This window comes from Temnothorax americanus, unplaced genomic scaffold, assembly GCF_048541705.1.
Source record: "Temnothorax americanus isolate GAGA-0224 unplaced genomic scaffold, ASM4854170v1 Scaffold32, whole genome shotgun sequence".
Lineage (NCBI taxonomy): Eukaryota > Metazoa > Arthropoda > Insecta > Hymenoptera > Formicidae > Temnothorax > Temnothorax americanus.
In genome coordinates this window covers 2,314,667-2,334,866 of record NW_027509464.1, presented here as the reverse complement: position 1 = coordinate 2,334,866, position 20,200 = coordinate 2,314,667, and the positions used below count along the sequence as shown (strand labels likewise).

The 20,200-nt window shown below is 38.8% G+C and overlaps 5 protein-coding genes across 10 annotated transcripts; 1 reads left to right on the top strand and 4 right to left on the bottom strand.

Moving 5' to 3' along the window:
- Window positions 1–416: 416 nt before the first annotated feature.
- On the top strand, window positions 417–3,036 carry LOC143901092 (motile sperm domain-containing protein 1). 4 transcript variants are annotated; one of them, XM_077413050.1, is made up of 6 exons: window positions 417–646; window positions 1,150–1,320; window positions 1,401–1,564; window positions 1,625–1,784; window positions 2,035–2,178; window positions 2,243–3,036. In XM_077413050.1, the coding sequence occupies exons 2-6, from the start codon at window positions 1,182–1,184 to the stop codon at window positions 2,272–2,274; spliced, it is 639 nt and encodes a 212-aa protein (XP_077269176.1). In that variant the 5' UTR covers window positions 417–646; window positions 1,150–1,181; the 3' UTR covers window positions 2,275–3,036. The 4 variants fall into 4 exon arrangements, with proteins under 4 accessions (XP_077269176.1, XP_077269175.1, XP_077269177.1 ...); XM_077413049.1 differs by having other exon boundaries at window positions 417–650; XM_077413051.1 differs by lacking the exon at window positions 417–646 and adding an exon at window positions 670–853 and having other exon boundaries at window positions 2,035–2,144.
- A 305-nt stretch (window positions 3,037–3,341) lies between these two features.
- Window positions 3,342–5,650, bottom strand: LOC143901091 (eukaryotic translation initiation factor 4E type 2). 3 transcript variants are annotated; one of them, XM_077413046.1, is made up of 6 exons: window positions 5,514–5,650; window positions 4,965–5,049; window positions 4,128–4,370; window positions 3,892–4,044; window positions 3,598–3,813; window positions 3,342–3,506 (listed from the first exon to the last, which is right to left on the bottom strand). In XM_077413046.1, the coding sequence occupies exons 1-5, from the start codon at window positions 5,531–5,533 to the stop codon at window positions 3,658–3,660; spliced, it is 657 nt and encodes a 218-aa protein (XP_077269172.1). In that variant the 5' UTR covers window positions 5,534–5,650; the 3' UTR covers window positions 3,342–3,506; window positions 3,598–3,657. The 3 variants fall into 3 exon arrangements, with proteins under 3 accessions (XP_077269172.1, XP_077269171.1, XP_077269173.1); XM_077413045.1 differs by having other exon boundaries at window positions 3,342–3,487; XM_077413047.1 differs by having other exon boundaries at window positions 3,342–3,487; window positions 4,983–5,049.
- LOC143901094 (uncharacterized) lies at window positions 5,229–9,874 on the bottom strand. Its single transcript, XM_077413052.1, has 4 exons — window positions 9,713–9,874; window positions 8,843–9,042; window positions 7,895–8,088; window positions 5,229–7,077 (listed from the first exon to the last, which is right to left on the bottom strand). Exons 2-4 carry the CDS (start codon window positions 9,037–9,039, stop codon window positions 6,890–6,892), a joined length of 579 nt encoding a protein of 192 aa, XP_077269178.1. The 5' UTR covers window positions 9,040–9,042; window positions 9,713–9,874; the 3' UTR covers window positions 5,229–6,889.
- A 232-nt stretch (window positions 9,875–10,106) lies between these two features.
- Window positions 10,107–17,133, bottom strand: LOC143901089 (uncharacterized). Its single transcript, XM_077413043.1, has 21 exons — window positions 16,753–17,133; window positions 16,264–16,516; window positions 14,585–16,188; window positions 14,382–14,495; window positions 14,141–14,296; window positions 13,893–14,050; window positions 13,742–13,799; window positions 13,449–13,631; window positions 13,147–13,366; window positions 12,999–13,074; window positions 12,627–12,835; window positions 12,324–12,522; window positions 12,010–12,255; window positions 11,808–11,927; window positions 11,590–11,732; window positions 11,321–11,507; window positions 11,159–11,246; window positions 10,952–11,077; window positions 10,712–10,867; window positions 10,542–10,646; window positions 10,107–10,382 (listed from the first exon to the last, which is right to left on the bottom strand). Exons 2-21 carry the CDS (start codon window positions 16,382–16,384, stop codon window positions 10,203–10,205), a joined length of 4,449 nt encoding a protein of 1,482 aa, XP_077269169.1. The 5' UTR covers window positions 16,385–16,516; window positions 16,753–17,133; the 3' UTR covers window positions 10,107–10,202.
- A 474-nt stretch (window positions 17,134–17,607) lies between these two features.
- On the bottom strand, window positions 17,608–19,821 carry Rpl7 (ribosomal protein L7). The gene is made up of 6 exons (XM_077413044.1): window positions 19,680–19,821; window positions 19,145–19,265; window positions 18,847–19,022; window positions 18,495–18,742; window positions 18,060–18,157; window positions 17,608–17,757 (listed from the first exon to the last, which is right to left on the bottom strand). Exons 1-6 carry the CDS (start codon window positions 19,688–19,690, stop codon window positions 17,647–17,649), a joined length of 765 nt encoding a protein of 254 aa, XP_077269170.1. The 5' UTR covers window positions 19,691–19,821; the 3' UTR covers window positions 17,608–17,646.
- Between the last annotated feature and the right edge of the window lie 379 nt (window positions 19,822–20,200).

Genomic DNA, 20,200 nt, shown 5'->3' with positions numbered 1-20,200 from the left:
ATNNGGCTAACCAATAAAAGCTCTAACAGATACCATCGCGCATGCGCATAGTTATGGTAGCATGCGCATGCGCTGCCGAGCCATAGTTACAATAGGCGGTCGATAGTGAAATGATTAATTTGTTATTTTTTCAATAAAAATGCAATAAATCATTAAAATTATGATGGAGCAATAAGGAGCAATGAAGGAGCAATCGTTCTATGCCCTATAAAGTTGCATAGAGTTATTATAAATATGTTTTTTAATAAAAATTAGAAATTTTTCGTTTTTATTAAATATCTCAAAAAATAATAATCTTAAAAGGGGAGCAATCGTCGATTCTGAGGGAGCAATTAGGGAGCAATCGTTTAAGCTATAGTAAATTAAAAAATATGAACTTGCAGCGCCAACTTATTTCCGGTGAAAATCGCCGTCATTGCGCCTCTCATCCTTCTCTCTGCAAGCGGCTTCCGCGCGTCGGTGTGGCAGAAGCCACGACCACGACGCCTTCGCAGAGGGTTCGTTTTCCTAGGCGCGAAATCGTCACTGGAGCTAAAGTACCTAGGGAATCGTCCGTGCGTGCGGCGCGGGCGCGGCAGAGACGCGCGTCCGCGGCCTCTGTGAACTCGTGGCCGAGCTACAGCGATGTGTCACGGGATACTCAATTGTTTGTAAATATTTTGCATATGTATAAGCTTTTTTATACTGCATTCCATTTTGACGCGATGTGAGGCCCGATCGCGAGAAAAGGTCACTCGTCACTCGTTTCCGCACGAAAGAGTCGCGCGATTTCGCCGTGCGTCGCGACCAGTGACGGTTCAATCGACGTGACCAGCCGATATCGGCTGGTATTATTTTAAGTCGCGGAAATTCGGTACGAATTCTTGTCAAGTTCGTTTAATTCTACTAATTGGCGTACACACCAGTTCGTTGCCTTTAAATGCGTGCTCGCGACTCCGTAACTTTGCGCCACACTTCTCGCGATGCATAATGCACGAGTGTTAACGTGGGGTCGGGTTATGGAATTGGATATTTCATAATCAGCCGAACGCGTGTAAAAAGAGCGGCCTCGCTAGTCTTATGATTTTGTAACTGAAATAAAAGCGCAGGAAGATACGTGAATTGATCGCGACGAATGCCCGTGTGACCGAGTATATCGCATCTTTGCAGGTGCATGGGTAGCTTAGGATCGAGGCAGAACAATGTCGTTAGCGGCCACGCCTCGGAAATTTCCAATCTTTGTGTTTCCTCAAAGCATCACGTTCTACCTGGACGACCAGTCGACCCACAAGCAAGTGTTAACTTTGTATAACCCATATGAATTCCCTGTAAAATTCAGAGGTAACTGTTTGTCTTCTTCTGGCAAATGTGTCTTCAAAACTTTAACCCTGTGTCCCTTTGATAAATCTTTGTTGTTCCAGTCTTGTGTACTGCGCCATACAAATATCAGGTGGTTGATCCAGAGGGTGTGATAAAACCTAGCTCGTGTGTCGACATTGTTGTCAGACATACGGCGATTTTGGCAAGTAACTGCAACGTGGTCGACAAATTCAGGATACTCATGCACGAATATCCTAATAAGCAGGTAATATTTATAACGTTGCGTGATCATTTGGGGAGTCTAAACTCAAATCAATCCTGCTAGGTGATTGGGAAAAGAGATGTAGAAGCTAGACTACTTCCTGGAGTGATGGACACAGCTGGGAGAGCGACACCAGATCCAGATATGTTTCAACAACTTCCAATAAACGAAACTAGGCAACAAGAATCCTATGCGCTTATAAGCCGAAATAAAACGATGGATAGTGAGTAAATATTTAAAAGACTGCTTTAAACCGAACTCGAACGTTTTCGATAAATCACAAAAGATCTGTTTATATATTTAAGCAAATTAGCAAAGTAATAGAAATTTTATATTTCCATGCAAATAACAACTTTTAGTTTAAAGTTTAAACTAGTATATAAATAGAAGATCGACATATATAGATTCTCTGTTGATCACGCTATCTTCAAACAAATTAACATGCGCTTTAATAGTCACGAATTATATTTTAGGAGGTACAAATTATGTAGCGCTCATCACAGGAATTGTATGCATAATTGGACTACTCCTACCCACTGAAGGAGAACAAAATCATAGGATGCCTGCTTACCTCCATCTCTCTGTAAATTTTAAATTAATATTCTCATTTGTATTAGGTAAGTATGCAATTATATGTACAATATACTTATATACAAAATTACGATAACTTTTTTGTTACAGGTATGGTTGCAAATATCGTTTTAGGACTATAATCCTTAGATTTTTATACAAACAACTTTGTACACAGGATAGAGAATCGTAGGATAAAAGCACAATTAATACAAGACTTCGTTAAATTGGGCCTCCTTTCTTATGAAATGTACTCGATTCTAGTCTACAAATGACAAATTTCAACATTGTATTGACCAAGATACTGATATTTGTTTTTGATAATAATTATATTATAATTTTATACGTGTGTATATATACATATATATAATATATATAAATATATATACATATATATATATATATATATATATATATATATATAGCATAAATAGAAAATATTCCTGTCATATATTTTTCGTATACACATATAAACTTTATAATATAATATATTATATTATATAAGAAATATCCTACCCCCTATTTTTTTTAAAGCAAGGTGGTCTCGATCGAAACGTATAATAAGAGATGTTCTGGCTCGTGAACTATACATCTCCAGGCCTACTGGGAAACTAATGTAATTTTAATATTTAAAACGTGTATATATACCGAGGATAAATTGTACATGTCCTTTATAAACGACGTAACGTAACGACACAAGAACGTTTGTTGACGTTCATATCGCTAGTTTATATGACTTTGCATCTTTATGTTGTGTATATAATCATTGTGATATATTTCGCCATTCATAATCACGATCATTTTATATATTCTAATTGCCATGATCTCATGTACAGCTAGGTAAGGGTCTTCCTGTATATAAAGTTGGATCAAACTTGAAATATTAAAAATATCTGAATGAACAATTCTCTTTTTTTTTCCATTTTCTATTATCCGTTACAATCTTGTGTACAAAGTACCATGTCACATGCATAACATAATAATTCACAATAAAATAAAAATTCCAATTAAAAATACTTGCAACGTCTAGAGAGATAGAGCAAATCTGTCTCCTGACCGTTCTCCATGTACAAAAAATTTTAAATTAGTTTTAAAAGGCAACCATTGTTTTAAGAAACGTGCTTTCGCGAGATTGAGGAAAGACGAGATATGTGAGACTACTCGCTGACCAAGGAGCCACAAATTTTTTCTTCATATTAAACGCCTTGGAAATAAGGACATTTTATTTATTTATGATCAATGTATATTCATTATTTACATAAGTTACAACACAGACACTTTGAATGAAGTGTATCGTCAAGTGGATATTTCCCCAGTACTCGCATGTCTCATTTACTTTCTGTCAAATGTGATCCTCTGGAAAGCAATAAGTCGGCTGTATTTTTAAAAAACGTAACGTGATTAGAGAAAAGAAGTTTTTTCTCTTCGGATCGAAATAATCTTCGATGTCGAACCGTTTAAATTACCTGTAAGTCTGTCAGGAAAGTTGTAATGTAATACGTCTCGTTCTCCAAATTTATACAACTTTAGAGTCGGTGTACATTCTTCAAACTCTCATTGTGGGTTTTATACTCCATAGAGGCAGTAGGTGGAAGATGTAATACTCTTCTCAAGGTATCCCTAATCCGCGCTGTTATCGTCACATCCGACGCCGTCTTGTTCCACACACATATTATATCCTCCTATCAAATTAACCGATTGAGATATAAAAAGAACTTTTGTATTTGACTAAAAACTAAAAGTAAGCACGTCTCGCCTACCTGAAACCTTATAGACACAACTGCGCCGCATATTTCTTCCCCTACCATAAATTGCTCTCCTAAAATTGCCAATATAAGATTTTCCCAGCACCTGGAAACTAAACCCTTTCGTAATCTCACTATCCACTTGCCGCCTTTTTGATTCGCCTCGTCCTAGAAGAAGTGAGAACGAGCGATAAATTTGACAAATAACATTCACGCATATCGAATGGAAAATGAGGCAGAATATTGCTTACCTCCCACATGGGTTTTATGCCGACTTTGAAAAGATGGAAGTCTGTGTGCGTCGTGAGATCCGACGGTCGTACTAAGTGACTGTAAAGACCCCAGAATTGCTCCACGCTCGCGAACCTGCCGACCAGCTTTAGATTCTGGTCGTAGCTCTGTATGCTGGTCTGTTTGCCAGGGCTACGCCGGCTGTACCACAACGCATAAGCGTACTGCAGCTTGTGCTCGTTTGGACTTATCTCTATTGGAGGCTGCAAAGGCGGACATACGGTCAATCGTCAGGTTTACATCGACGCCAACATCTCGGTGTGCGCCCAGACAAGACACACACACACACACACACTCTCTCTCTCTCTCTCTCTCTCTCTCTCTCTCTCTCTCTCTCTCTCTCTCCGTTCGTTTTTATTTACATCTGAATTTGTCTGATACTTTTATCCTTCTGTTATGAATCGCTCGGTGCAATGTTCGCATTATCTTGTCAAATGCTTCTAGTTTGTTGCGTAACACAAATTATCATTTGTTATGTATTGTATACGTTTATTTAGTTTTAAGTTATACATAATTATGCTTATGCTTTTGTCTATGCGTTTCTATTTAGTTTTAAGATGTACATAGTTAGTTTTTGCTTTTACTCTGGTGTTTCTATTTAGTTAGCTACATTTAAGATATATAGTGGAATTGCGACATAATTGCCATCTGGTCTTTGTATTATCTACAGACTGTAACTTCTAATATTATGTCGAATTCTAAGTTTTGCTATTCTGTAATTTTGCCCTATAACTGTGTTTGGGCATATTAAACAAATCAATCAATCAATCAATCAATCTCTCTCTCTCTCTACTCACTAATGGACCCTTCTCCACCTTTTGATTATCCTTTGATTGAGACTCCTCGTCTCCGCTGTCCTCGGTGGCCTTCAATCTGTAAGCGCTGTCACAATTTATGAGTCAAGCATAACAGAAATATTAATTTGCATACCTCAAGCACCCGTTTTCGTATTAAATTAAAGGTCACCTCGATCCGATTAATCGGCAAAATCGCTCGCAGTAAAATTTCTACCCCGAGTAGCCGTTCCTGATCTTTAATTTCTTTATTTTTTTTTCTTTTCACACATCAATGCGAAATCGATAAACATTCTATCCACGTCAACAAGAATCCTAAATGGTGTCGGTTACAAATATGTTATCCTCTCCGTCGTCGAGGGTCGAGACGGGACTCCCGCCGCCCGGACGGGAACACTCGTGCGGACGAAACGCGACGGACGGGGGGGACGTTTATCCCGACCATCACCGACCCCCGTCGAGATCCCGCTCATCCCGCTGGTGCGCGGTGCGCTCGAACGCGTGCGTCTAACCTCGAAGAGTAACGCCCGCGGGCGAGAACGGGCCACTTACGTGTCGAATTTATTGGACATGCTTGCGGCTGCCGGGAACGTAAATACGTACGTCGAACGGACACTGTTCAAGCGTTTACGGACGCGAGTCGGAGTACAAAACTTTCGCGAAAACACTCGTCCCTCGCTAACTCGCACGTTGAGCCTTCACGTCCGCGGTGTTTTCGATAAACTGTTGATCTTCCAGATCTATCCTCTATCCTCTTTCTTCTCTTTCTCTCTCTCTCTCTCTCTCCCTCTCCCTCTCTCTCTCTCTTTTACACTCCGTTTTTTTCCGCCGTTTTCCTATCGGAGATTTTGCGTTTACACGTTGGTCATACTAGATCGCGTATAGATCGCCGCGAAACAGCGAATTGTATCATTCGAATTTAAATTTAGTGGATATTAGTCGGCTAGTTACACATAATTTGAAAATATTCAATTTAAATTATTTGAATGTTTTCAATCGTTCACTTACTTCAAAACTCTTTATACAAAACACAAATAATTTCGTGAGCGAAAATAAAAATAACTAATTTATTTTTGTTGAGTAATTGCGCACGATGTAAAAATAATTAATAAATATAAATTATTTGATTGTCGATTTCAATTGCAAAATGCTTCAAAAGTTTTCGTACGAGATACAAAACGATTTTATAACGAAATTTTAAACTTTATAAGAAACCATTAATTGTCGCGGCTAATTTTTTGTATATTAAACAACAAAAGATTAACAATCTATTTATGAAATAGTACAAATACTACTTAATAAGTTAATTGCTGATTAATTTAATCGGCAGAATTGTTTGAGGCGAAATTTTTTATCCATATTTTCAATGATGAACAATTAACGATTCTATATTCATGTTAATGAAATACAATCGCAATATATCAAGAAATTAATAATTCTATCTAATACTATCCATGTTAACGAAACTATACAAGTGTTCGTTGATATAAAATTAATCGAAACCAACCAAGTTAATTGAATTTTGGTCGAAGTCATTCTATGTGCCGCAATAAAAACATTTTAAAAAATGTAATATACATATATTTATTATAATATATATATAAATTATATATATTAAAATATACATTGAAATGCGCAGCATGTAGAATTAGAAAAATCCCCTAAAATTAAAATGTGAATTGTAGCTTATAGCTTCCATTCAATTCTCGATCGCAAGAAAACACAAAAGTTCATATAAGTAACAATCTATCAAGTCGATGTCGAGTTATTTGAAAAAAAAGAAGATATAACGCGTTTAACTTAAAAAATATAAATTGTACATTATTATGTAATCATATTAAAACATTCATAAAATGCCCGTTTTCTTAAAAAGAAAAAAAAAAGGATTCCGCAAGCTGCAAGCACAATATCTCGCATAGTCGACGTTCCTAGTTTTCTCTGCTGTTGCCGACAGCGAACTCCAGCTTCAGCCTCTTCAGGATCTCCTCTCGCTGGTACACGACTTCCCTCCGACACAGTGGCGAAAACGCGATCGGGCACTCGTATTGCACGGTCTCGATGGATCTCGTGTCCTCCGCGCCGTCCGTGTCGAATCTGAATTGCGAAACGGACTCCACTGGAAAAGCAAAACAGCGCGATTATAATAAATCCGATTAGTCTCGGTACCGTGACGTTGAGTTTATACGGTCGGAGCTGAAAGACACGTCGAAGTACAAGGCGAGCGAGAGTAGATCGTTCAAAAATAGTTCCAGGATGTATTCGAAAACGACGTTTCCCCGAGAGCGATCGTTGAACAGCATATTTATTCTGTTTCTTATACTTTACGAGAATCGATCGCGCATTTTAAGAATTGCGCAAGAATCGTGGCCGAGATCGTGTGGCTAAAAGTTTATCGGGAATATATTACTCGTTTTAATAGTCACAAATTCTGTTCCTTTAGGAAAATAAGTTTATTTTGTTAACTAAAATAAAAAGCGCGGCACAAAATGCAAAAATTCGTTTTATTAAATTAATAAATTACAAAATAAAAATAGCCATAACGTCTATAAAAAATGTCCACCTCTTGTCTTCATGAATTTCTTCAAACAGTCAGGCTTCAAACTCTTATTTAATTTATTTTAATTCATCTCATTTAATACTTTTCAATTTTTCTTAGGAACAGAATTTATGGCACGACTAGTTTATGAACATAATATCATTCGCGTTTTTCTAAGCTACAAAAGATTCGTTCTCATACGTTTGCACGCTTGCTTTTTCTTCCTCATTGCATTCTGAAAATCTTATAAAATTTCTGAAACGTTTGAGCGAGTCTGTATAACTGCGTCAGCGATTTATACGGAATAATTGGTGCGCGAGACGGAAGAAAAATTCGACTGCGTTTGTAGATTTAGGCAGCGCGAGCGAGATCCACCGTGCGTACGGTGTCGACTTACAACAGTAGAGGTCGAAGAGGAAGCAAGTTAGATGCCTGGAACTGATGACGTAGCCGTTGTCGTCCGGCTTGACGGCGTAGTGCCCGTGTGCCACGTTACGGATCATCGGCAGGTGACTTAGATGTTCGGTGTACCGCACGGAGTATTTCCAATGTTCGTAATTCCCACCCTCGTCGATCACGCTAAAATCCTCTCTGAATTCAAATAAATCAAATGCTGATCGATTGAGGAGAAAGCTGCACAACGTATCTCATTCTGCCCTATCGAATTAAAATGATCTGCGTCGTTTCACATCTCTCTCTCTCTCTCTCTCTCTCCGTATCTCGAAGATAAAAGAATCAAAATGGAGCATACATGTATATTTTCTTGCTCCCGTTTTTTTATCTATTCTTTATTTCCTCTTCTTTTTTTATTAATGTAATAATATTGATCGTTTCTATGCACGCAGTGGGCAAATTTGCGTTGAATTTTATACATATATATATCGCACGTCCCACATGGTCCACACTCAAATTTTTGTATTAATATTAATATGTTTAATGATGATAATAATATTATGTTAATATTTCAATAAATGCGATCTTTATTAAGTTAATTTTGTGTAAAATTCATATTTTTTAATAAAATAAACGTAAAAAGAAAGTTATTTTTATTCTTTACAAATGTATATTTATGCAAACTTTTGATTAAAATAATGCGAGTAAAAGTTAGACTATGTGCAAAGTGTGTTACTTCAACATTTTAAAAAATCGTTTCTAACTTTACACACATTTTGAATTGATTTTAAATATAAAATCACAGAAAAACAATTTAATTTACATAACAAAAATATTAAGTTTACACGAATGAGCGCATTTAACACAAAAATTTTAATACGGCATAATTCCTAACAGAGATACACAACATTTCCAACTGCGTACCTCAGGGCATTGTCCGATTCCTACTTACATTGTTGGGTTCAATTTTTTCATGTTGCTAAAATCGGCCACGAACTCCCACACCAGTCTGGGATCCGACTTATTTATGATGCCCTCGAACATCACTTGATGCTTCTTCTTATAAACAAACAGCGTGTAGAGAAGCAGAACGCCTAGAACGCCGTGCATGATACTTCTCGTTTTCCATTTCATGGGGTTGAGACCCATCTTCTGCGCGTTGGGAAAAAAGAAAAACTGATCGTCATTTGCGTTGCATCGAAAATGAGCCGGCTCATTCTAATCCTCGGATGCGGAGAGATTTCCAAGGCTCTCTTTGTGGCGTTTGTTTCTTATCGATATTTTTCAAAATATCTTCGGTCGCACAATTTTTCCCCTTTCTAAATAATTTTTAAGAAAATTGCTCCTTTAACGTTTCTCACACGATTTATTAGAAGAAAATCATGCATCATCCAAGGATTGCTCTTGCACCCAATCTCAATTTAAAATAAAATTTCAAGACCTTTATTAAACTAGCAACATTATATAATTGTAACTATAAAGATAACAACGAATTTGATAATATATTTTTCAAATTTTACTATATCTAATTTTATTTTATATTTAATTTTATTATGCAATTGTGTGTGTGTGTGTGTGTGTGTTAAAATACGAGCAGGTGTCGGGCTCGGAATGCTCTCCGGTATTTCATTTTTACAGTTAAGATGCGCAAGTGAAGCGAGTGGAGAGGAGTGCGTTCCGAATATTCGTGTTCTAAAGACGCGATTTCTTCCAGAAGCGTGCAAGATATAACGCGGAACCCTCGCGAGGATCCAGCGTGCTCGGATGCGTCACTACGGAAAACAAGACCTTGTTAAATAAATGAGATTCTTTTCGCACTTACCGCACCGTCGGGAGGACCGTTCGACTGGCGCGGCTCGGCGCGGGTTCGCGGGCACTTCCGGTCGGAAGCCTTATCAGTTCCGATGCAATTTCGAGAGACGGCGATAGGAGAAACCTCGACCGGCGAGATAGCGGCTCTCCGCCCGACGCGCTCCGATCCCACACTGGATCCCGCCCGTTGACCGGTATCTGGCTTTTTTCTCTCTCTCTCTCTCTCTCTCTCTCTCTCTCTCTCTCTCTCTCTCTCTCTCGCTACGCCTCGTCGCTACGTCACGCTTTGTATGAATGTAGATGTGTTCCAGGGCCTCCAGGGCCGGCAATAGCGAGAGATTCCACGACGCGCCTCGTCGAGAATCTGTGCGGCCCGCACAGCTAGGAGAGATCAATTCGTCTCGTTACGTGATGAAAAATTTATTCGACATTCATCTTGCACACATACATCTTTTTTTTATATACAAAAGGGTGATCCGCGAAATTTCCGATTCTGGCGTTTAGTCGAGTTGTTCTCCTTTAGAGAGCATGGATTTCACGTGCTCCGGTAGCCGAGTATTGAGTTCGCGGGTTGTAATGAAACTGGAGTTCATGGAACTGACGTTCAACAGTCGCACCAAACCGCTTTGGTAGCCCGTCGCGAGCCACAGATAACTCCATGCATTTGGATTCCAAGTCATCTAAAAGAAAAAAAAATATATATATATTAATTTTATCTTCTATATCAGCGCTTCGTATTTAGTTACGTTTCTATATCGAGAGCAAAGAAAATCCGTGATTCTTGAAACGTGCTTTTAATTATTTCGAGGAAAAATAGGAGAGAATCTTCGCCAGCGTACCCGGTTTACAGAAGTAAATGGAAATTGCTCGATAGGGAGAGTCCTCAGCTTGTCGTTGTTCAGACTATCCTTCAACTTACCTCGGGCGACGTTCTTTCTCAAATCCTGAAATAGAAAATTGATTAACGTTAAGATGTAAGATATTACGAGAGAAACGTTTGGCAACTTACCGTTAAATTATCGTGGAAAATAACACCAAAACGATCTTTGCATTTGTCATAGGTTTCTGGCATGTAGTAATATTCCTTGGAACTTTTTTCATCTTTACTTTCATCGCTATGTTGCTGCTCCTCTAAGAGATCCACCGTCTGGATGAAAGAGTTCAACTGCGACAAATTATAAAAATGTATTACAACGAAATACTTGATTACATTACGAATATAACGATGTAAGAAGGTACAACTTCCTACCTGTCTTTTCTTAGGTAACAATTTGTCTCCACTTGAACTCAACAATTGATGAAGAAAGACAGTCATTACTTCTCCAGCTAAAGTGCCGTGTGCAATAGCGTTAGCATGATCAGAAACAGCGAGACCCTGAAAAATCGAACGTTATATTAGGAAAGTGTACGCTCGATCGTCATCTGAAAGAGCAGAAGTAATGTGTGATGTTCTTACATAAGTTGGCGAGTTGGTCGCTAAAATTGGACAATACTTGTGTCCGAATTCTCTCACTGGCACCACCAAGGTATGCATATAATGGTACCTGAAGAAATAATTGCGTCAGAAGTGACTTTTATCGGTTATTTTTATCCTCGCGCGCGACAAAATAATATTTACCCAATCGCATCGTCGAAGCTAAGAACTGCACAGGGCCAGTTCGTCATCCACACGCCGTTCACTACTATGCCCCTCTTTTTACAAGTTTGTGGCGTGCCTGTCTCTTCCAGGTCCCAAAATTTATATGATTTGTCTACACTGGCGGAAGCGAGGAATCGGTTTTTGTTGTGTGGAACTAGTGCCACCACTATGCGAAAGAACAAGACAATGCGTTTATTATACACATACATTTTTTTTCCATTCCCTTGAACGAGATAAGATTCACTTACTGGTAATTGCGTTATGATGAGCAAAGAAATGTTTGAATGCGTCTATGAATTTTGTATTTTTTCGTTCGGTGAGCAAGAAAGGAGAGGTAGTCGTGAGGTGCCATAATCCGATGTAACCGTTCGTGAAACCCGCCGCGATGATGCTGAAAAAATATTTACAATTATTCTTACAATAGATACGTAAATCGTAGGAAAAATAATTTAGATAGCGATATTACTCGTGTCCGTGCCCCTTCGTCCACGACAGCTTGGTGCATTGCCAGTCTTGTTTGCCAGCGTCATACGTAAGAATATTTACAACCAGCGTTATTACCGGATCGGTCTTGTAAATCGGCCACCTTAAACGCAAAAAAATCGCATAAGAATTTTAATAAATAACGGAAAAGGAGATAATGCGCGATCAAAATCAATATAACTCACGAATTATATTCCGATTTCTCGAATTTAAGTTCGTCCGCAAACGGTAGCGAATAAATATTTATACATCCGTCGGAGCATGCAGCCGCGAGTAATCCCATTCGTCTGAGCTTATTTTCATCCATTTTATAATTGTCAAGATCGACATCCTGATAACATCCTGATGGGCACCACTCTAAGCACCAAACTGTACCATTGTTATGCGCGATCGCATAGGCTAAGACGGGTGATCTGTTTTCGCTGTTGACTCTGAAAAGACGTAATACAACGTAATTTCAATAACTTTATAAATGGTCGTAATGCCTTGAGTTACTTACTCGTGATTTAGAGGTCCAACATCCCATATCTGTATAACGTTTGGTCCCGAATATTTCTTTCCCACGGTATATTGGCTTTCCATCGTGGGATGCGTGCTAATTGCGATGTATTGCGTCGGGTTCTTGGAATACATCGGTGATGGAATGGGCAGCCATGCTAACGCCCATACAGGACCGCCGACGAAAAATGTTGACACATCTAAAACAATATTACAATTGAATTTTTTTCCGAGAGGTTCTTTGCTAAATATTTCAATGTATCATAATTTATAGTAAATTTATAGTAAAATCTTTGTAAATTACCTTTACAAGTATCACCCTCGAACCTATTTATGCGTTTCCAATTGTCATCAGAACTCTCTGTATTTCCCGATGAATTGACGCTTACACGTTTGAAAGCCATCGAAGCCGTTTGCTCTGGCAAATACGTTGCGGCATCGCTATCTCCCAATAACGTGAAACAATTCGGCACATCATCTTCGAACAATGCCAGTTCATAATTGTTCAGCTCGCTGTCACAACAAAATTTTAGATAAATCAAAGACTTTTAAATAAAAAGTTAGTTTTGTTAATGTGAATAGAAGATAAACCGTACAGAGTAATTAAATTATGGTTAAAAATCAAAATTAAACTTTGAGAATATTTGAAACACACACGCAAACTAATCATACTTACAAATCCAGAGTCCAACATAAAGCTTGTTTAAAAGTTGATTGCGGGACTAAGATAGCCGGGCTTTTACTGCAGGTCTCTAAAATTTCAGAGATATATCCAGTTAAACTTGCCAATTAAGAGTAAAATATGGCTTATCTATTCGACTCACTTGTACTATCGGAGTTTATTTTCGAACGACGACTGCGTAACTTTAGTTTTACACTATATTCGGACGATTCGGAAATACTCTCATACGAGTTCTCACTTTCCTCCATCTCGTAATCGGAACATTCATCTACGTCCTTGTAGCCAGAATGAGCCTCTTCTATATGATTTACAATCTCATCTCTAGAATCCGCGGCAAATTTGCAAATACTACACATGAAATTCTAGAAAAGAAAGAAATATTGTTCTTTCATATATTTCATCACTCTTTCAAGTGTAATAAAAATTATGAAATACGGTACGTACCTCTTGTGGCGCGAAATCACATTGACTGTAATGTTCGCAGATAGTTTCGTAAGAGGAGCACGTGAAAGTACATCTTATTTGTTTACAAGACGCGATACCGTTTGAATCTAATTCCTTTTCCCACATAACTTTCCAAGTGCTTGGTATTTTTTTCTTTTCGGACGTTTGTATTATTACATCGTCCTAAATATATTAACAGTATATTAACATACATATTATATATATATGATAAATGACAAATAACAAATACAATTTTAATATATAAACGTGAATTTGGAATTTATATTCATTACCATGCTTAGATTTTTCTCTTTCAAGGATTCGGTGAGTTCCAATATCTTTGGTACCGCTCTGTAATTACAAAATATATGCGTGTATATATGTATACATAGCTTTATTAGTAACTGTAATTTAAGTAACTTTTAATTGAAATGTTGTGCCTACCTTTCTGCTGCTTTCCGTTTAGTTTTTTCCATTAGTAAATTCGCTTCTTTAATTTTACTCTGTTCTTGTTGCCTGTGGAAACGTTCATGTACTTCCACGGAGGAAGGCATCATAATTGCTTCACAGATGGGACATGTCACCATTAACGCTTCCCTTTCCTAACGCAATAAGATAGGTGAGAAACCTTTTAGTAAAATGCCACATGTCATAATATATGTTACGCAACAAGTAGGCTTTTTTGCGCTTACTTTTTCGGATTTACCGCAAAATTGCATATGTGATATAAAACCGTTGACACTCCGTTTCGTAGCGTCACATCGTTCACAAGTCAGAAATTTGCTCTTTTTTCGCTTCAGAGTAGAAGACAATATTCTCTTTAGCAATTTTTCGTCATTTTCAAAATCCTGTATACATAAACAAATTTGTTTTTCGTATAAATATTTATTAATAATATAAAAATCTGCAATGCGCAATCGAATATTTTATTACCAATGGCTCCTCATCCGTTCGCCAAGCCATGTTATTATGTTGATGTAAACTATGCGAAGACCATTGTTTCTTCGGTATTTCCTTATTGCACTTGGCACAAGTCACCAATTGTTCCTATAAGTAAAAGTTTTGATTGAATTATTCACGTTATAACTTTAATATGTTGTAGCGGAGATCTCTAAAATATATATATTGCAACTTACAGCTTTTTCAATGTTTGGAGCTTTTTCAATGGTTTCAATGTTCGAATCCGTAGCTGCGCCTGTGTCATCTATCTTGTTACTCTCTTTCGTTGATTCAGGATCTTTCGCTGTTGATCTAGGAATGTAGTTGGTATCTAAGGAATTTCGCGATGTTCCTCTGCCGCGTCCTCGACCGCGACCCCGACCGCGGCCTCCAGAACCAAATGGTCGACCTCGTTTCCTGACGAAAGTTGTATCTTCTGCGATATCACTTTCATCGCTTAAGTTGCTTAAGTCGCTTGTACCGGTAATCTTAATTTTACTAGCCCGTCTTTTGTTGCGTGTCACAGATTCGGCAACGCTTATATCGGGAATTTCTTGCGACGTATCGCAGTCTCTCGATTTGTTCAGCGTGCTCTGATCCGTGGAATCATTTATTACTTTCCTAGGTCTACCCCTTTTCTTCTTGACATTTGGCATCACATTTATCTCACTTGTCACATCTTGATGTGTCGCTTCATTCTCATTATTTTCATTTATTACTTTCCTAGGTCTACCCTTTCTCCTATTGACATTTGGCATTACAGGTAACGGGTTTTGTTCGTCATTCTCCACATTTATCTCACTTGTCACATCTTGATGTATCGCTTCATTCTCATTATTTTCATTTATTACTTCAGACACCGTCTTCCGCATACTTGTGTCCTCGTCAGGTGCGACTTGTTGCTCAATTACAAGTCCTATACATTCTCCTATCAATTTTGGATCGTTATCTGCAATCGTCAATTGCATACTCTCCGTGAATGATTGCGTCGAACTTGACAATTTGTTCTTATCTTTAACTAATATCGACTTTTTCCCGTCATTATCTTCGACAGAAGCTCTCAAATCCGAAGGCAGTGATTTTGTTGGTTTAGCTGGTGATGCAGTTATCCGATTCCCGACTTCCTCAGTTTCTCCCTTTTCTTTCAAATTAACATCGTGAGTTAATTGGAAAAAATTACTCGATATGCGATCATTAATTTTGCCCTCCTGGAAATTCCTTTCATTTTTATCAGGTACATTCTTGTTATTAATTAAATGAACATTGTCCTTTCCACATAAATTATGTACAATGCTTGTACCACTGTCTCTGGATATTGCCGAGACGTCTGTGTCTCTCACTTCCACAGACGACGTTCCCGGTTTATTACATTTAACGGAGGACAACAGTTTCCTTCGAGAAAATGTGTTTGGGGTACACTCTAGAAATGTCTTTCTCATTTCATTAAGACAATCAGATATTAAATTGGTTTCACTGCTTGCTGTACTGCGCAAGGCAATTGAATTACCAGATTCAGGTACATCGTTTCTGCTATCTAAATTTTCTCTCCCTATATTTATCTGTCGGCCTGTACAGCCCGATCTTCGATCATTGATTCCTATATTGATGAAATCCTTCAAGTTACTCTGAGTATGAAGTAACCGTGTACCTTTGTGTAAACAGTTCTCGTCGTGCGTATCTAGAATAATGGATGTCTTACCACATTTATTATTTTTAACATTGGGATACCGATGAATGTCCACCGCCGCGTCTTGCCTCCTATCCCTTTCTGATAACAGGATACCTTCGTTTGAAGTAGACGCTTGAATTGAAAAGTTAAAGGTATCATTAAATGCCGTCTTGAAGCGGAGTTACAGAAAGTAGTAAGAATACCTACCGCGAACTGTGTCATTAATACAAATGTCCCGTAGCTGCTCAAAGTTGGGAGGAGGTAACATCGTGTCAACTTTGGATGTCGTTCTAGGTCTATCCGGACATTTATTTCTTTTAAATGACATGTCAGACGAGCTGTCCCTTTTCGCCGTCTCTGTCTCTCTTGTTCGCAGGATACAAAGAGGATTGAGACAACTGGAGAAATTGAATCTCTATGCTTCAATCCAGGGACATCGGAACGGAGAGTTTAATTTCACCTGTAACACAATTATTGTTTTTTATAGCACATGTTTTTGGGAATATCGCTTTATTTCGCGATATTTTCTGGTGACGATAAATAAAACGAGGAAAAAAAGTGAGGGGGAAAAAAAGGAGGCCCAAAGGGATTCGAACGTGGAACGCGTGACATTGGGGTCGGAGTAGTCCAACCTCTTGTTCACTGCTCCAAAAAGCGAACTCGCGCCTTCCGCGTGTTAGAAGACGAACACGTTACCTGTTCGTTCGCCGATCCTCCGAGCGGAGTGTTCACAATTCCTGCAGTTCTATCGTTATAACGAAGCGATTTCGCGATTCCTCGTCATTTTTGCAACGTGAGCGGAGGGGGGTTTTTCAGTCGCTCTCGGGTGAGATAACGCGAGCGGACAGCGCGGAATGGCGCGGATAGGTTATACGTGTCGTCCGTGTGTTATTAAGTTATAATTACTATAGAAAATGCGCGCATATGCGCGTTACGGAACGTGGCCTGAGTCATCCATGTTTCTTAATTGAAGTTTACGCACTTATCGCGTAAACGAATGCGGCGAATCGCGCGATAAAAATGCAGTTTTTTTCCCCCTTTTTTTCGTATCTGCCGTTGCGTGCCCGAGTGCCGCGTGCATCTCCGTAGAACGCAACAGTAAGGTTTCGACCAATCGCGTTGCTCGATTCGGCCGTCTGTAACCGTAGAAGTAAGAATCGAGCAACGCGATTGGTCGAAACCTCATTACTGTTACGTTCTACGACGCGCGTGTGCCTCGCCGGGAATGGCGCGATATCGATCGACCGTCGCTTTATTCGCAACTCGCGGCGTGCACATAACGTGCCCGCCTGGGGCTCTCCTTGTTCCGAATGAAATCGAGGCACTTATGATTAAATATTGATTTTAAAAACCGACGTTTTAACGATACCTTTCAGAGATATTGAATTTGAAGATATTTCTTAACTTTTTTAATATAAGCCAAATTTTACAAATACTAATAAGTGTATTTTTTTCTAGATATCTTGGTTTTACAATGTTGTTCTTTTTCTAGTACACATATGTAACATGTTAATCAGGTGTATGTGAATAATTGACAACAGGAAACACGAGTTTAGTTAGAGGACTTTATTTACGAAGATTTCTATAAACTTAAATCATCCTTCTGAGGAGCTCGTTGACTTTATCCTCTCGGTTGCCGAAGTCGCCGCCTTCCACGTAGTGGTTGGTCTTCTTACGCCACCCACCGTTTGGCGTATTAAGCTGGAAACACGTCGAGAAATGATTTTTGATACAGACACGCAACGTTGTTTCCGAAGGAACAAAAGTGATCGAGATACAAAATGCTCGTTCTTGAAGCGTCGAAAAGAATGTTTGAGCTCGTCTTAAATTTATGATATCAAAATCATTCATCAGCAAGAAAAACTCGTATTGCTCTTCGACATAGTAGGAGGTTAATAGACTCTGGATTAATCTACAACCATGCCTATGTCGCGGTACAAAATATCATGGTTTCTTTTTTTTTTAATATCTTGAAGGGCGCACACACACACACACACACATACCTTGAAGGGCCACAGGAAATTGCTGGCGAACTTGAACTTCGGGCCGACGGTGAATATCTCGTGAATCAGGTCTTCGGTACAGATGATATTAGATCGACCTAAGTGTGAAAATAAAATTTTTTTCTTTCGATAAATCGTTCTCCAACCGTTACGCAAAGTCGATATCAACTCATACATATGTATAAATTACTACAGTTTTTGTATCAATTCGAAAAACACCTAACTATAGCGATTATATAGTCAGGCAATAACAAAAATTGCTTTATTAATTTCCGACAAACTGGAAAGGAGAATACGTATGTTTCCGAGACTCCCATGGATTCGTCAGCGAACTATTTTCCGAGAATATGACGTGCGCTATTCGCGGTCTCGTTAATTTTACGGGCAATCGATCTGATAATTTGCAGAAATATTAGAAAACAGTTTTACACTAACCAAGCTTCTTCTCGATGATGGAGTTGCTGGTGATCGGTACGCGCTGCTTGTTTATCTTGGCAAAGCCACGTTTGTAGATCAATTCCCGCACCGACTTCAGATTCGGGTATCCCCACGTGATGTACGGTTCGACGATGCGCAACATGTTGATCGTAGCTTTGTTTAATTTCACGAAAACACCATTGTTGATTTGTTTCAGACGGAACAGCTGTAATACCTTTCGTACCTTGGGAGCCACTTGGTTCACACTGGAATAATTGCGATTACATTACAATCGAGTCGAATTAACTTGAAGACTCTTTGTAAGAAAGATAGGCATGACTTACGTCAGCGACAACACGCTCATACTCACCCCCGAATACGGATAACAAATGCAAGACGCGCCTCACCGGGAATGTAATAATTTCCACGGTTCTTAGCTTGTCTCATCAACCGGATTTCATCCCTCTCCTTCCTCCTGTATTCCTTCACATATTCTTCAGCTCTTTTGAAGATCTGCTTCCTCTTCTTGTAGCGATCTGCGCGTTGCTGCAAAATAATACAAAATAAAAATCAGTTAGTCGCACAATCCTTTTTCTATTCGAAGAAATATGAAAGGTTCTGTTATAGAAGAAGGGAAATAAGCTGTCAGATCGTTGTAACATGATTACCTTAATGGATATTTGTACGCGCGCAGCTTTAACTGCCTCTCGGCGTTTTCTTCTCTTCAACACCGACTCCGGCACCGCCGGCAGTTTCTTGGTTGGAGGAGGAACAGCAACTTCTTTCTTCCTGGATTGGAAAACAATCGTGTATAGAATAGCTTTGCCAGGCTCTCGAGTGTACACATGTTTGATAAACCGCGTAAACTCTCGCCAAAGTTAGGTTATGCCAATCACGAGATTTAATCGATTTTTTAGATTTCACGCAACATACAAACAGTAAAGTGACTTTATAATCGATGGGAAACAAATTCATTCTGGCGTACGCGTATATTAGTAAACGATATTGCCGTCCCGCGAGGGACGACGACGCACTCGCAAACTTCGAGCTGACGATCCCGTTTGCTCGCTCGTTCAAAGTAAAAATATGGATTCGCTAATACGCATGCATCATAGAGGATTATTAGTACGACATTTTTGCATTCGCGAAATCATGCTGTCGGCTGATGCGGCCGGATTTTGCGAGCCATCCAAGTTTACTTACGCGTCGGCCATTCTTGCACGCGATAAAGGACAAAGGACCACTTAACCTCTCCTTGCCTCGCGGCAGAGAAACAGCCAAACAGCTCCCGCAAGTCCCGCATGAGGGCGCGGTAAAACGTCACGTGATCGCAGCAACTTGCAACGCGACGGCCAATCGCCGTCGTCGGACTGAAAGCGAGGAGCTCATTGGTCGAAATGAAAATTACGAGATTCCCCAGATTATTGCGCTTGAGATTTACGGGAGAGAAAAAATTCACTAAATGACGTAATAAAATTGCCACCAAAAAAAATGTAATTCCCACGGTCAAAATATTTAATAAAATATAAATATTAAAAATAATTTGAAATTAAATACATTTTGTCTCTTTCCAATTTAAAATTGCGCATGCAATTTACGCTTCACTTTATGGGCACAATTTGACAATGTTTTTCATTTTTTATATATGTTAAAAATTTCTACATGAAATATTCAACACTTTAAAATATGTAATTTAATTCAGTTCAAATATAGATATATCTATT

Excerpts from the sequence above, each read along its gene's own strand:
- LOC143901089 (XM_077413043.1), bottom strand. The coding sequence starts at position 16,384 with ATGTCATTTAAAAGAAATAAATGTCCGGATAGACCTAGAACGACATCC. Across the intron at positions 16,189-16,263 it reads TATTAATGACACAGTTCGCG|CGTCTACTTCAAACGAAGGT; the intron begins GTAGGTATTCTT and ends TTTCAATTCAAG. Across the intron at positions 14,051-14,140 it reads TTTGCGGTAAATCCGAAAAA|GAAAGGGAAGCGTTAATGGT; the intron begins GTAAGCGCAAAA and ends TTATTGCGTTAG.
- LOC143901092 (XM_077413050.1), top strand. The coding sequence starts at position 1,182 with ATGTCGTTAGCGGCCACGCCTCGGAAATTTCCAATCTTTGTGTTTCCT. Across the intron at positions 1,565-1,624 it reads ACGAATATCCTAATAAGCAG|GTGATTGGGAAAAGAGATGT; the intron begins GTAATATTTATA and ends CAATCCTGCTAG. Across the intron at positions 1,785-2,034 it reads CCGAAATAAAACGATGGATA|GAGGTACAAATTATGTAGCG; the intron begins GTGAGTAAATAT and ends ATTATATTTTAG.
- LOC143901091 (XM_077413046.1), bottom strand. The coding sequence starts at position 5,533 with ATGTCCAATAAATTCGACAC. Across the intron at positions 4,371-4,964 it reads AGGTGGAGAAGGGTCCATTA|CCTCCAATAGAGATAAGTCC; the intron begins GTGAGTAGAGAG and ends CCGCCTTTGCAG. Across the intron at positions 3,814-3,891 it reads TTGTGTCTATAAGGTTTCAG|GAGGATATAATATGTGTGTG; the intron begins GTAGGCGAGACG and ends TTAATTTGATAG.
- LOC143901094 (XM_077413052.1), bottom strand. The coding sequence starts at position 9,039 with ATGGGTCTCAACCCCATGAAATGGAAAACGAGAAGTATCATGCACGGC. Across the intron at positions 8,089-8,842 it reads AAAAAATTGAACCCAACAAT|AGAGGATTTTAGCGTGATCG; the intron begins GTAAGTAGGAAT and ends ATTTGAATTCAG. Across the intron at positions 7,078-7,894 it reads CCTCTTCGACCTCTACTGTT|TGGAGTCCGTTTCGCAATTC; the intron begins GTAAGTCGACAC and ends TTGCTTTTCCAG.
- Rpl7 (XM_077413044.1), bottom strand. Across the intron at positions 18,158-18,494 it reads CATCATCGAGAAGAAGCTTG|GTCGATCTAATATCATCTGT; the intron begins GTTAGTGTAAAA and ends TTTCACACTTAG. Across the intron at positions 17,758-18,059 it reads ATTTCCTGTGGCCCTTCAAG|CTTAATACGCCAAACGGTGG; the intron begins GTATGTGTGTGT and ends ACGTGTTTCCAG.